At 31.6% G+C, this 15,311-nt stretch overlaps 3 protein-coding genes across 4 annotated transcripts; all 3 read right to left on the bottom strand.

The window, feature by feature from the left end:
- Nucleotides 1–339: 339 nt before the first annotated feature.
- Nucleotides 340–2,319, bottom strand: LOC123203152 (disease resistance protein RPP2B-like). 2 transcript variants are annotated; one of them, XR_006499215.1, is made up of 3 exons: nt 1,450–2,319; nt 784–1,334; nt 346–480 (listed from the first exon to the last, which is right to left on the bottom strand). XR_006499215.1 is itself a non-coding variant. In XM_044619346.1 (2 exons), exons 1-2 carry the CDS (start codon nt 2,161–2,163, stop codon nt 1,131–1,133), a joined length of 918 nt encoding a protein of 305 aa, XP_044475281.1. In that variant the 5' UTR covers nt 2,164–2,319; the 3' UTR covers nt 340–1,130. The 2 variants fall into 2 exon arrangements, 1 of the variants encoding a protein (XP_044475281.1); XM_044619346.1 differs by having other exon boundaries at nt 340–1,334.
- An 87-nt stretch (nt 2,320–2,406) lies between these two features.
- Nucleotides 2,407–2,979, bottom strand: LOC123203153 (probable disease resistance protein At4g19520; the record flags this gene model as incomplete). The annotated part of the gene is made up of 1 exon (XM_044619347.1): nt 2,407–2,979. A coding segment is annotated over exon 1 (573 nt), but the record flags the coding sequence as incomplete, so codon positions are not given.
- Nucleotides 2,980–3,012: 33 nt separating this feature from the next.
- LOC123203154 (disease resistance protein RPV1-like) lies at nt 3,013–10,296 on the bottom strand. Its single transcript, XM_044619348.1, has 5 exons — nt 9,688–10,296; nt 8,023–9,091; nt 7,538–7,837; nt 3,819–7,445; nt 3,013–3,144 (listed from the first exon to the last, which is right to left on the bottom strand). The coding sequence occupies exons 1-5, from the start codon at nt 10,161–10,163 to the stop codon at nt 3,013–3,015; spliced, it is 5,604 nt and encodes a 1,867-aa protein (XP_044475283.1). The 5' UTR covers nt 10,164–10,296.
- Between the last annotated feature and the right edge of the window lie 5,015 nt (nt 10,297–15,311).

Genomic DNA, 15,311 nt, shown 5'->3' with positions numbered 1-15,311 from the left:
AGTCCCTCCCCTTGTACTCCTACTTTTCCTTAATTCTGCTTTCTCCCTCCTCCAGGGCTGGCACCTCTCTTTTGTGTTTGTTTCCAACAACAAGCTCCCTACTTGCCACTTACATCTCCAGCTTTTTGTTGCTCAGGCCAATCTAATTCTGCCTCTTGCTTTAACTCCAAGTCGCTAGGTGTACCCTTCATTTGGTCTCTCTTCCACTTGCGTGATACATAAATTCTAGACCTAACATTTCCCCTCCTATCGAGTGGCACCTTATCCTCAAGGTGGAATTGTGGGAAAGCTTGTTTGAAGGCAGTGTATTGCTCCCATGAATTCTCAAATTCTGGTGAATTTTTCCAGGCAACAAAAACCTCCAGCTCACCATTGTCGGTATACCTGTGCTTGAGAACTTCCCTCGGCAGAAGCTCCAATTCCCCTTTTTCAGTCATGCAGTCCGGTAGAGGTTGGCTGACTATGGAAGGCCCCAATTGTCTTTTGAGTTGCGACAATATGGTTGGTGAAAGAGACCAAAAAAATATATTCTTTAAAGATTGAGTTCATGATTCTACTAATAATAACACTAATCATAAATTACAAATTTGAATTCTGAGAATTACAAATTTGAATTCTGAGAATTCCAAATTATATGAACATATATAGAAATGATAACACAGACCAGAAGAAAACCATTCAGAAATCAGTCATAAGCATGAAAATAGTATAGACATAGAGAAAGCATTACATAATTATATACAGTTAAGAAGGCGTATATATATAAGTTATGTAATTACATACCTTGAGCTGGATTCGCCTTTATAGAAATTTGAAGATTTAAATCCATCTTCTTCACCATGGATGGAACATCCTGATCTTTTCATAGTTTCCTCCAACTCTTCAGTGAACAATAAACGAACCCCACACTTCTTTATATTTTTTATCCAATTTGTCTCTGTAAATTCTAAACTATCTAAGGGACGGAAAGAGATAACGGCTTCCATATAACAAGCGAATTTAAAATCTTCTGTCCCAAATATCTCCCATATAATGTGGTCATATATCACTAATACATGATCTGACTTAATACACTTGGTCAAAAGATACGTCTGTTCACTATACATTCTGTCCACATCAGGGCGACTCAGTCACAACGTAGAACCAACACCAAAGAAATTACACTCATCACAATTATCTTCAACTTCAACAATGAAACAAAAGGCAAGACCCAGAACCTTCTCATTGAATGAACCTTGTGGTAACTTAATAACTGATCCACTACTTTGAATGTTAAACCATTCCGGAATGTCACTTCCAGGGTAACAAATTTCAACTTCTCGCTGGGGAGTTACCTAATACATTACAGAAAACTGGTTATTACTAAAATTGTTGATTTAACATCATTTTTTTTTACTTCAGATCAGAAAAAGAAATTGAAATCATGTGCAAATGAGAAATAAATGATACCTTATATGCGAAATGGTTAATTTTACTTGAGTACGCATCCAATATAGAATCACTCAAAATGTTTCTGATTGCGTCCCAATCCAGACTGACACAATTGAACAAGCTCAGTGACCTTCTATCAGGTCCTGGAGTTATTAGATTTGTAAAACCTGATAATTCTTTCAGCAATTTGCAACCATCTGCTAGAAGTTCTTTTATATTGCGTGGAAGCTTTGGTAAGGATTGAAGCCTATCACAAAACCTTATGTTAAGGCTTTGTAACTTGGAAAGGTTCATGATGTTTGTTGGGATGCTCTCAAAATTGTTTCCTTCCAATTCTAGATCTACGAGTAAGGGCAGATTGTCAATATTATTGGGTAACTCTGTAATACTGCAGTAATTCAACTCTAATCTCTTTAAAAATTGCAAAGCTGATAGAACAACCATAACTAAAGGCAGCTCTTTAACAGTAATTCCACTAGCTTCAATTGCTTCCAAGCTCTCTAACTTTCCCAAGACATCAGGCAGTCTTTCAAGCTTTGAACAACCCGACATACAAAGATATTTCAGAGATTTCAACTTATCAATGGTGTTTGGAAGACTTTCAAGGCATGAACAATTTCTAAGACTTAATTTTATCAGAGATGATACTTTCTCAATCGATGAAAACAATTCTTTTACTGCAAGTCCATCAAAATACAACTCTAGGATCTCAGGTGGGAACTCTGGAACCATCTTTATATTTGACAAACCAGAGAGATCAAGCCTTCGAAGAGATGTCAAATTACAAAGGCTACTTGGAAGACATTCAAGCCTTGAACAATTTCTAAGACTTAATCTTATCAGAGATGATACTTTCCCAATCGATGAAGACAATTCTTTTACGGCAAGTCCATCTAAATACAACTCTAGGATCTCAGGTGGGAACTCTGGAACCATCTTTAGATTTGACAAACCAGAGAGATCAAGCCTTTGAAGAGATGTCAAATTACAAAGGTTGCTTGGAAGACTTTCAAGGCTTGAACAATTTCTAAGACTTAATATTATCAGAGATGATACTTTCCCAATCGATGAAGACAATTCTTTTACTGCAAGTCCATCTAAATACAACTCTAAGATCTCAGGTGGGAACTCTGGAACCATCTTTAGATTTGACAAACCAGAGAGATCAAGCTCTCGAAGAGATGTCAAATTACAAAGGCTGTTTGGAAGACTTTCAAGCCTTGAACAATTTCTAAGACGTAATCTTATCAGAGATGATACTTTACCAATCGATGAAGACAATTCTTTTACTGCAGTTCCATCTAAAAACAACTCTAAGATCTCAGGTGGGAACTCTGGAACCATCTTTAGATTTGACGAACCAGAGAGATCAAGTTGTCGAAGAGACGTCAAAATACAAAGGCTGCTTGGAAGACTTTCAAGCCTTGAACAATTTCTAAGACTTAATCTTATCAGAGATGATACTTTCCTAATCGATGTAGACAATTCTTTTACTGCAGTTCCATCTAAATACAACACTATGATCTTAGGTGGGAACTCTGGAACCATCTTTAGATTTGACAAACCAGAGAGATCAAGCCTTCAAAGATATGTCAAATTACAAAGGTTGCTTGGAAGACTTTCAAGGCTTGAACAATTTCTAAGACTTAATCTCATCAGAGATGATACTTTCCCAATCGATGAAGACAATTCTTTTACTGCAGTTCCATCTAAATATAACTCTAGGATCTCAAGTGGGAACTCTGGAACCATCCTTTCACTGCAGTTTCATCTAAATACAACTCTAGGATCTCAGGAGGAAACTCTGGAACCATCTTTAGATTTGACGAACCAGAGAGATCAAGCTTTTGAAGAGATGTCAAATTACAAAGGCTGCTTGGAAGACTTTCAAGGCTTGAACAATTTCTAAGACTTAATCTTTTCAGAGATGATACTTTCCCAATCGATGAAGACAATTCTTTCATTGCAGTTTCATCTAAATACAGCTCTAGGATCTCAGGTGGAAACTCTGAAACCATCTTTAGATTTGACGAACCAGAGAGATCGAGCTTTCGAAAAGATGTCAAATTACAAAGGCTGGTTGGAAGAATTTCAAGGCTTGAACAATTTCTAAGACTTAATCTTTTCAGAGATGATACTTTCCCAATCGATGCAGACAATTCTTTTACTGCAGTTCCATCTAAATACAACTCTAGGATCTCAGGTGGAAACTCTGGAACCATCTTTAGATTTGACGAACCAGAAAGATCAAGCTTTCGAAGAGATGTCAAAGTACAAAGGCTGTTGGGAAGACTTTCAAGGCTTGAACAATTTCTAAGACTTAATCTTTTCAGAGATGATACTTTCCCAATCGATGAAGACAATTCTTTTACTGCAGTTCCATCTAAATACAACTCTAGGATCTCAGGTGGGAACTCTGGAACCATCTTTAGATTTGACGAACCAGAGAGATCAAGCTCTCGAAGAGATGTCAAATTACAAAGGCTGCTTGGAAGACTTTCAAGGCTTGAACAATTTCTAAGACTTAATCTTATCAGAGATGATACTTTCCCAATCGATGAAGACAATTCTTTTACTGCAGTTCCATCTAAATACAACTCCAGGATCTCAGGTGGGATCTCTGGAACCATCTTTAGATTTGACGAACTAGAGAGATCAAGCATTCGAACAGATGTCAAATTACAAAGGCTACTTGGAAGACTTTCAAGGCTTGAACAATTTCTAAGACTTAATCTTTTCAGAGATGATACTTTCCCAATCGATGAAGACAATTCTTTTACTGCAGTTCCATCTAAATACAACTCTAGGATCTCAGGTGGAAACTCTGGAACCATCTTTAGATTTGACAAACCAGAGAGATCAAGCTCTCGAAGAGTTGTCAAATTACAAAGGCTGCTTGGAAGACTTTCAAGGCTTGAACAATTTCTAACACTTAATGTTACCAAAGATGATACTTTCCCAATCGATGAAGACAATTCTTTTACTGCAGTTCCATCTAAATACAACTTTAGGATCTCAGGTGGGAACTCTGGAACCATCTTTAGATTTGACAAACCAGAGAGATCAAGCTCTAGAAGAGATGTCAAATTACAAAGGCTGCTTGGAAGACTTTCAAGGCTTGAACAATTTCTAACACTTAATGTTACCAAAGATGATACTTTCCCAATCGATGAAGACAATTCTTTTACTGCAGTTCCATCTAAATACAACTTTAGGATCTCAGGTGGGAACTCTGGAACCATCTTTAGATTTGACGAACCAGAGAGATCAAGCTCTCGAAGATATGTCAAATTACAAAGGCTGCTTGGAAGACTTTCAAGGCTTGAACAATTTCTAAGACTTAATCTTATCAGAAATGATACTTTCCCAATCGATGAAGACAATTCTTTTACTGCAATTCCATCTAAATACAACTCTAGGATCTTAGGTGGGAACTCTGGAACCATCTTTAGATTTGACGAACCAAAGAGATTAAGCTCTCGAAGAGATGTCAAATTACAAAGGCTGCTTGGAAGACTTTCAAGGCTTGAACAATTTCTAAGACTTAATCTTTTCAGAGATGATACTTTCCCAATCGATGAAGACAATTCTTTTACTGCAGTTCCATCTAAATACAACTCTAGGATCTCAGGTGGGAACTCTGGAACCATCTTTAGATTTGACAAACCAGAGAGATCAAGCTCTCGAAGCGATGTCAAATTACAAAGGCTGCTTGGAAGACTTTCAAGGCTTGAACAATTTCTAAGACTTAATCTTTTCAGAGATGATACTTTCCCAATCGATGCAGACAATTCTTTTACTGCAGTTCCATCTAAATACAACTCTAGGATCTCAGGTGGAAACTCTGGAACCATCTTTAGATTTGACGAACCAGAAAGATCAAGCTTTCGAAGAGATGTCAAATTACAAAGGCTGTTGGGAAGACTTTCAAGGCTTGAACAATTTCTAAGACTTAATCTTTTCAGAGATGATACTTTCCCAATCGATGAAGACAATTCTTTTACCGCAGTTCCATCTAAATACAACTCTAGGATCTCAGGTGGGAACTCTGGAACCATCTTTAGATTTGACGAACCAGAGAGATCAAGCTCTTCAAGAGATGTCAAAGTACAAAGGCCGTTGGGAAGACTTTCAAGGCTTGAACAATTTCTAAGACTTAATCTTATCAGAGATGATACTTTCCCAATCGATGAAGATAATTCTTTTACTGCAGTTCCATCTAAATACAACTCTAGGATCTCAGGTGGGAACTCTGGAACCATCTTTAGATTTGACAAACCAGAGAGATTAAGCTCTCGAAGAGATGTCAAATTACAAAGGCTGCTTGGAAGAATTTCAAGGCTTGAACAATTTCTAAGACTTAATCTTATCAGAGATGATACTTTCCCAATCGATGAAGACAATTCTTTTACTGCAGTTCCATCTAAATACAACTCTAGGATCTTAGGTGGGAACTCCGGAACCATCTTTAGATTTGACAAACCAGAGAGATCAAGCTCTAGAAGAGATGTCAAATTACAAAAGCTGCTTGGAAGACTTTCAAGGCTTGAACAATTTCTAAGACTTAATCTTTTCAGAGATGATACTTTCCCAATCGATGAAGACAATTCTTTCACTACAGTTCCATCTAAATACAACTCTTGGATCTTAGGTGGGAACTCTGGAACCATCTTTAGATTTGACAAACCAGAGAGATCAAGCTTTGGAAGAGATGTCAAATTACAAAGGCTGCTTGGAAGACTTTCAAGGCTTGAGCAATTTCTTAGACTTAATCTTTTCAGAGATGATACTTTCCCAATCGATGAAGACAATTCTTTCATTGCAGTTTCATCTAAATACAGCTCTAGGATCTCAGGTGGAAACTCCGAAACCATCTTTAGATTTGACGAACCAGAGAGATCGAGCTTTCGAAGAGATGTCAAATTACAAAGGCTGCTTGGAAGAATTTCAAGGCTTGAACAATTTCTAAGACTTAATCTTTTCAGAGATGATACTTTCCCAATCGATGCAGACAATTCTTTTACTGCAGTTCCATCTAAATACAACTCTAGGATCTCAGGTGGAAACTCTGGAACCATCTTTAGATTTGACGAACCAGAGAGATCAAGCTCTTCAAGAGATGTCAAAGTACAAAGGCTGTTGGGAAGACTTTCAAGGCTTGAACAATTTCTAAGACTTAATCTTTTCAGAGATGATACTTTCCCAATCGATGAAGACAATTCTTTTACTGCAGTTCCATCTAAATGCAACTCTAGGATCTCAGGTGGGAACTCTGGAACCATCTTTAGATTTGACGAACCAAAGAGATCAAGCTTTCGAAGAGATGTCAAATTACAAAGGCTGCTTGGAAGAATTTCAAGCCTTGAACAATTTCTAAGACTTAATATTATCAGAGATGATACTTTCCCAATCGATGAAGACAATTCTTTTACTGCAGTTCCATCTAAATACAACTCTAGGATCTCAGGTGGGAACTCTGGAACCATCTTTAGATTTGACGAACCAGAGAGATCAAGCTCTCGAAGAGATGTCAAATTACAAAGGTTGCTTGGAAGACTTTCAAGGCTTGAACAATTTTTAAGACTTAATCTTATCAGAGATGATACTTTCCCAATCGATGAAGACAATTCTTTTACTGCAGTTCCATCTAAATGCAACTCTAGGATCTCAGATGGGAACTCTGGAACCATCTTTAGATTTGACAAACCAGAAAGATCAAGCTTTCGAAGTGATGTCAAATTACAAAGGCTGCTTGGAAGACTTTCAAGGCTTAAGCAATTCTTAAGATTCAGTTCAACTAGTCTGGAAGAGCTTTCTATGGAAGACGATAAGGTTTTTATTGCAGTTCCATCCAAACACAATCTTTCCATATTACCTGATATCCTTGGAGCAGTGTTGAGATTAGAGCAGCCATAGAGAATCAACCGCTCTAGATTTGAAGCCTTTGAAAGGTCTGGGACTTCAAGTAGATGTCTTGAGTGACTTAGGTCAATGTATTTTAAACAAGCAAGATTCTGTATCAGGAAAAAGAAATGACCAATACAATTAAAAAAATCTAATATTTAAAATTTATGAAAGAGAATTTTCAAATGAAATCAACATATACCTTGATGCCCGTCCATAGTTGTTCAAGATAACTGTCTTGCATCTTAAGTACAACAAGGTTATCAGGATCAAATTTCAAAGGCAACGATGGGAAAGGGTAAAAATCCCAACAAAGGCATTCTAACTCTGAGAAATCAAATTCAATGTTGTCAAAACCATGAATGTCATTATTGTATCCCCAATATAAGTTTTTTACCATAAGGAGTCTTAGATTAGCCATCTCTGAGAAAGCATGAGGATTGAAGTGGATCTTTCTCATTTCAACCATATTAAAGAGCATGCCTCTTATTTTGTCAGTTCCCTACAATCAAAATAAAAGGACAAGTTAAGAGCACAATAACATGATATACCTCTAAACCCGAAACCCATTACTTCATGAACTATTCTATAGGGAAAAATGAAAAAGATACAGTACTAGTTCAAATATTTCAATATATCCCATATACTATAACATATAAATTGAAAGTTAATGTCATGTATATTTACCAAATTTTTTTTCAATACACGATCTACATCTTCATGATGCCACAATCGACTGCGTTGGCCAAGTTTAGTGATTGACTCTTGCCGGACAATTTCCCAACCCATCTCTTGAATCAAATCATGCATTTCTATTGTGGTAAATAGAATAGATATAAGAGCTTTATCAACAAGAACACGTATTCGAATATGTGAACTAAATGTACCAACTAGATATTTATCACATCCTTTAAAGAAGCATGCAATATCTAAAAATAAAGTCTTCTCTTTATCAAATAATCCATCATAACTGATCTTAAGCACCTTTTGGATACCCTCATATGGAGATTTTTGTAAATCTTCCAGTGCACTATCCCATTCAAGTTTTCCTCTACCAAGGAGATGGTTACCTAAAACTTCGAGAGCTAAAGGCAAACCTTTTGTATAACTTATAACTTTTTCTGAAAGCTTCAAGTAAACTTCATCAATTGGATGGTTTTGTTTGAAGGCATGTTGTTTAAAAAGTCTAAAAGATTCGTCACCACCTAATCCTTCGACCTCATATATGGTAGAATCATCCAATCCATAAATTGTTAGCATTTGTTTATCCCTTGTGGTTATAATGATTTGACTTCCAAAACCCAAGCCTTCAGGATCTTCAATAAATTCTTTTATTTGTTTTGAATCTGTCACATCATCAAAAACAGTAAAAACTCTTTTACGTCCAAGCCTTTCTTTTGTGGATGTGTGGCTTATATCAAGGTGTTTATCCCCTAATATTGCATAAAGAAATTCTTTTTGCAAACGACGCAGTTGATTTATATTTGATGCTTCCCTAACATTTCGAGCAAAATACGAAGCTTCAAATTGACTTGAGATTTCTTTGAAGACTGCTTCAGCAAGAGTCGTCTTGCCTATGCCACCCATACCCCAGAGTCCTACCTTGCATACTTTACTTGACTGATCAGACAATAAAGATTTAATTTTCTGGATCTTCATTGCTACTCCAACCAAGTTCTTATTATCGCTATGAGAATTATCATTCAAACTCTCCAAAATACATTCAGTAATTGTGTCAAGAAGTTTCGATTCAGGCCTACATTAGAAACAAAAAGGTAAAAACAACAATAACCTTATCAATAAATTAATGAAAAAGAAATAAAGAAAAAGTCGGATTCCAAGAGCCCAATTTTGGTTTGGACTTTCCAAGGAAAGGTTATGCATATATTAAATAAAACTTATAGAAATACTTTTTTCGTGAAACTTACAATAATTTGGTTATCAATTAAAAACGCTCCTTCCAACTTCAGATAATTTAGTTTTGTTATTGTATAAACACTCGTTCTATAATAAATTGCCAATATGGCATGTTGATATATAAAATTGATTTTACATACAACATAAAGTAACAAAAAGCTATTTCATTTTAATAAAAGGTATAGCATGAAATCTAAGGATAATTTGATTAACAAATAAATTAAGATAAATAATGTAGGGGAAGTTTGATTTATATAAGTTAAGCTATTTTCAAACAACTGAAATGGAATTTTGTTAAAGGAACCAAAAAAGGTTCAATTGTATAGTTGGACTTATAGAAGTTGTATTTGAATTTTATCTTTCATAATTGAAAGTGACTTTTATATAGAAGAATTATCATAATAATAATAATATCAAAGCACAAAAAGCACCCACCTGATGGAATTTGAATCAAAGCCAGATATATTGGCTGCTTCCGTCAAAGCATTCCTCCATCTCTGCAACTTCTCTTTTTTCTCCATATATCTTACTTCATGCTGGCCAAATGCATCTCCATAAGTCCCTGTTTGCTTCCTTACATCTGATGGATCTACATGATAGAACACTGGAATCACAATCTGACCGTACCTTCTCTTGCAATCGAGGATCTCTACAAGTTCTTGGAGGCACCATGTAGAAGAAGCATAACCTTTCGAGAATATGATGATTGAAATCTTTGATCCCCTAATCGCATTCAAAAGAGATGGTGATATCTCATCTCCTCTTACAAGTTGATCATCGATGAAAGTAACAATCTTTCTCCGACACAAAGCTGCATTGAGGTGGCTGGTAAAATTGTCTCGAGTGTCCTCACCTCTGAAACTGAGGAAAACATCATACTTCACTTGAGAAGAAGAAGAAGAAGAAGCCATCGCAGATAATTGAAGCAACAAGACTATTTCTTCTCACAGAGTTACAAGTTTATTTGTATATTTTTTTCCTGGGTTCAATTTCTTTGCTTTTTCTCAGGAAATTGATACAGTGACCGACATCCTTTCCCACCCGAAAGTCAAAGGGTTATATCTAAAAGACCAATTTAAATAACGAAATATTCTCGAAACTTCCCCCAAGTCACTGGGGTCAATTGACATATTTTAGTAGGATGATTACAATTTTTTTTAAAGCACAATCTTGATAGTATAAATAAAAATTTTTCATGCAAAATATAACCTTGTTAATGAAACAATAATATTATAAGATGAACTATTGTTGTATTTGTACTTTTTTATTTTTCAAAGTTATCATAATATCATATCATTTTAAATCAACAAAAGTTTAAAATAATATTTTAAATATTCAAATTATATAAAAAAAATTGTATTTTTATTTCTTTTTAACCTCACCCTTTCTTTCTCTTTTCCTATAATAAAAGTGTCTTTATTATATAATTATTTATTAGAAGTAAACATAATTTTTGAAAATATTATAGGTTTTTTTTAAATTTTTATGGGTTGTTAAAAAGTTGCGAAAAAGTTTGGATAAATTTTTGAAATATTTTATGCCCTCTTATAGTTTCAAAAATAATAATTATACACCCAAAACTTAAATATAATGCAAAAACTTATGGGTATGAATGTCATATTACAACTGTTGAGATCATATAGTAGTTTTAAAATATATAAGGATTTGAAAAAAAAATTTAAAGATTGATTTCTGAGTTTATAAATCTTTTAAAGTATTAAATTATCATGTTTAACATGTTTAAGTCTGATAAAGAATGTTTTTAATTTGTTGTTTTGAAATTAATGAATGGTAAAATTACTATTTTGCCATTACATCATTAGTTTTTTTAATGGAATTTGATTTTAGATGACAAAGTGTTATTATGTCAACTAGGGGTGAAATTAAAAGTGTTTGATAAGGAATGATATATTAAGTTATTCTCTACTTTAACCATTGAAAAATAATAGATTTCACTAGAAAATTGTTGAAAATAAGTGTCTATTATTTACTTTCAGTACGTGAGTTCACCACACGTCTTTTCAAATTTTGAAATTAGATATAAACTTCTCCTAGTAATTTTTCTTTTTGCTTGTTTTCTATATTTATTTTGTAGGTAAGTTTACTTAGATAGTGTGATATACATTTATTATTAGACCTTGAAGGGATTTCAAGGCTAAAAGTTAAAAGGATTTTAGCTTCAAAATTTAAGGAGAGATTTAACAACTGAATAGGATGCTTGGAGTATTTCAATTTTGAGCATAAACAACTATTAGTATGAGAGTTTTAAAAATTAGTTAAATGAACAAAATGTTTTACTCTTGTGTTAATTGACTTTAGTATGTAATTGGCAAAAAGTTAATTGCTCAGTTGATTATATTTGCTAGATTTGTCATTCCTATATGGTCCTAGAGGTACATACAAGTTCCCATGCTAGCAAATTTTCCACAAGTCTAGATTGAACAACTGTGTAGGATCTTACTTTCTCTCTTATTTATTTATTTACTTAACTTATTTCATCAAACTTGTATGCACAAGCGATTGATGATTATTTACAATTTCAAAATTTTTAATTTAAAAGCTAATTTGACACCGCTTGCAAATAAGTCCTTATAAGGAGCTATTATTTATGCAAATAAACCAAGGCATAATGCATAATTCCGTTAAATTGACATAATAGAGAACGACAAGAATGAAGCATTAATTTATAGATTAACGATTATGTAATCAAGAGTCAAAACCACATTGTCAGTATAAGATTGCAAAGCTCTGGATCGTAACAAGAAATATCATACAATAATTAAAATAGAATCCAACAATAATTGCTTGGCTTAATTTTTCTTGTATTCAATATTTTAATGGTAGTTCTAGTGTGACCAAACTCTTTAATAGTATAATCAAACAATAATTACATGTTAGAAAGATCTTTGATCCACAAAGAAATTTTTTTAGTTAATCCACTTTTTTCTTTGCCAAACTTACTTCAAGGATTCATCAAGAGTTCCTTATCAAACTCACTATAATATTTTTGGCATATTTTTAGTAAATGCTACAACGTTTTCTACAAACTCTGGCTCATCTGATTTATTAATATCTTCACTAACCTCATTATTAGTAAGAGAGCGTTTAGTTCAAATAATTTTTTCTTATTAAAAATAAAAAATTATTATAAAGATAGATTATTTGAAAGATTATTAGATATAAATTATTATTATATTTAGTAAATTTAATATATATAAATAATTATTATATTTGGTTAACAATGATAAATGAATAATAATATATTATTTTACTTAAATATCTTCAAAAGATTATTGAGTATAAATTAATATTATATTTGTTTAAACTAACATGTTTTATATTAAATATTTAGTTTGTGTATATTCTAATATATATATATATATATATATATATATATATATATATATATATATATATATATATATATATATATATATATATTTGGTAACTAAAAAATATATGGACAACACAAACGCAACCTCCAAATTAGGTCACGGGAACAAGCTAAGCTTGTCCTATTTAAGAAAGACAACAAAAACCAATTTGAGCCAGAAAAACAAGAAAGACTAGATATTTCCATCTTGTAGGCCTATCAAAGTTTTTACAATGATAAGGTTTAAGAGGAAATATAACCTAAGTTACATGCCATCAATACAAAAGCTCAGGCCAACTAAAATAATGATGGGGTTCAAGAGGAAAATATTTTAATATATTTTCCTTCATAATAATATATTAAGTTTCTTCTATCTTGTTAAATTATAAAATTAATTGATTAAATTATTTTTTATTTGCTATCTTTTGGCCAATATATTTTTTCTAAAATATTTTATATTTTACTTATTATTTTAATTAAAATAAGAGTATTTTAATCTTGAAAGACTAATAAGTAAAAATAAAATTATAATAAAATTATAATCATTTTATTAATATTTTAATATCTAAAATAAAAATAATAAATAGATTATAAATCAAAATATAAATTATGGTGAATTTTATAATTATATTGAGTATTATCTAAAACTATTTAACAAATATGGGGGGGCCAACTGCATATGGGTTTCTGCAAGCTAGAGAATTAGTACAGTGTTTTGGATGGAGACAGGTGACAGGCGACAGAGGGAGGGAGCGATTGGAAATAGGGCAATGACAGAAACTACATGGGGAGAGGGAAATGAAAGTTTAAAAAGTTTAATAGGTAGCTACGTTATGATAGCTTGGAAAGTATGAAATTCTAAAAGAGGAGGGGGAATTTTGCAGCAATAATTCTTTTAATGTTGCAAGGACCATTTGGTTTCAAAATTTTTAAGATTAGTTTAGTATTATATTTTTTATTACTTATATTATATTATTTAATTTATTAATAATAAAATATTATAATAATTTTTTATTGTTAAGAGAGATATAATAAATAATATAAATGATAATTTGATTATTATCTTTACCTTAAGTATTAAAATATTATTAAAATAATTTTAATTTTATTAAAATTATATTATTATTTATTAATTTTTTAAAGATAAAAATAATTTTATTTTTAATTAATATAATAAATAAAATAAAAAATATTTTAAAATAATTATAATTATGTATTTAAATAAAATAATATATTAATATTTTCTTGTTATTTCTAATCAAATATAATAGTTATTTTTATTTATTTAATTTATCAAATTTTATTAAATATAATAATAATTTATAATTAATAATTTTTAAAATAATTTATTTTTTAAATAAATTTTTAATTTTAATAATAAAATATTTTTCAACCCAACAACCACAACAAGAGTAATTGATACCTTTTGTAATGGAAACCAGCTCATACGGCCTGACCTAGATTGGTCAGAGTCATACTGACCTGTTTTATGATGACTGTATGTATAGAGTAGTAATGGAAACCAGCTCAGTTGCTTTTGCAAGAGCACTTTGTTTTCATTTCCGCCTCAACAAATTATGTCAGTGGTCAATTTCCAAAACAACCCTTTCTTTCTTGTTTTCACATTTGTTCACGTGGTAGGGGTCCACTTTAGTCAATTATTCCCTGCAAAATTCATTCATGTTCACATTCATTTAACTTTCTGCACACGTTAATATGTTTTTACGAAATTTCCGATAAAAACAAGTTAATTGTCCATAATTTAATGTAAAAAAGTAGCATTTAAAATCATCAATACAATATATTAAATTGTTATGATAACTTACAAATCGTTATTATATTAAATTGTTAAATTAAACCCCTCATAGGCTATCTATTATCTTGCAAATTTAAATAGAAAAAAGGAAAAAAATAATTAAATTATATAATTAAATATTATTTTATCTTTAATTTTTAATTATTTAATTATTTAATTATATAATAACACATATTGATAACTTAAAAAGTATGAAATTCTAGTAAAGGAGGAGGAAAAAAATTATTTTTTAAAATTAAAAAATTTGATATTAGACAAAAAATTGTTAATTTTTAAAATTAAGATGAGAAAAAAAAATAAAATTTTTGTTTTTTTAAGTTTTATATAAATAACAATTTTACGCTTATATTATAAATAACAAATACTTTTAATAAAATTTAGATTATGAATAAATGTTTGAGTGTTTAAAACTCTGTATTATGAGTTTGAGGATGCACTAATCCTTTTGTGCATATAAGTCTTTTGGTCTATTAAATACAACCTTAAGAAACTCATATAGGGTGGTTTTGATATCTCAAAGTTATTAAAAATATTAAAATAATTAACCCATATTTTTAAGAAGCTGTTGGGCTAGAAGTTCATGATCCACAGAGAGACAAAGTTGGCTATTTGATCGGATACTGGATATCGATTATTGCACCACGTTCTTTTATTGTGAAGCCAAACGGTATTTTTGTAATTTAGTACCTAATTATTTTGTGGAATATTTTAGTTTACATGGGACTCTTAAAACACAAACAAAAAAAATTTAATTATATATTCCAATATTATTTATATAAAACAAATTATTTACATTATAAATGTATACTATGTTTTTCAAAAGTTAAAATATCCCTAAAATTTATAAAAAACAAGGTTATAAAATTTTAT

This window comes from Mangifera indica, chromosome 19 (assembly GCF_011075055.1).
Source record: "Mangifera indica cultivar Alphonso chromosome 19, CATAS_Mindica_2.1, whole genome shotgun sequence".
Classification (NCBI taxonomy): Eukaryota; Viridiplantae; Streptophyta; class Magnoliopsida; order Sapindales; family Anacardiaceae; genus Mangifera; species Mangifera indica.
This window is presented reverse-complemented; position numbering and strand designations above follow the sequence as displayed.

Bases quoted from the DNA above. Each gene is read 5' to 3' on its own strand.
- LOC123203152 (XM_044619346.1), bottom strand. From the start codon at position 2,163: ATGGTTCCAGAGTTCCCACCTGAGATCCTAGAGTTGTATTTTGATGGA. The intron at 1,335-1,449 runs GTATCATTTATT...GTAATGTATTAG, and splicing joins TTAACCATTTCGCATATAAG to GTAACTCCCCAGCGAGAAGT.
- LOC123203154 (XM_044619348.1), bottom strand. From the start codon at position 10,163: ATGGCTTCTTCTTCTTCTTCTTCTCAAGTGAAGTATGATGTTTTCCTC. The intron at 9,092-9,687 runs GTGGGTGCTTTT...TTTCTAATGTAG, and splicing joins TTTGATTCAAATTCCATCAG to GCCTGAATCGAAACTTCTTG. The intron at 3,145-3,818 runs TTAGATGGAACT...CTAGAGTTATAT, and splicing joins CTGAGATCCTAGAGTTGTAT to TTAGATGGAACTGCAGTAAA.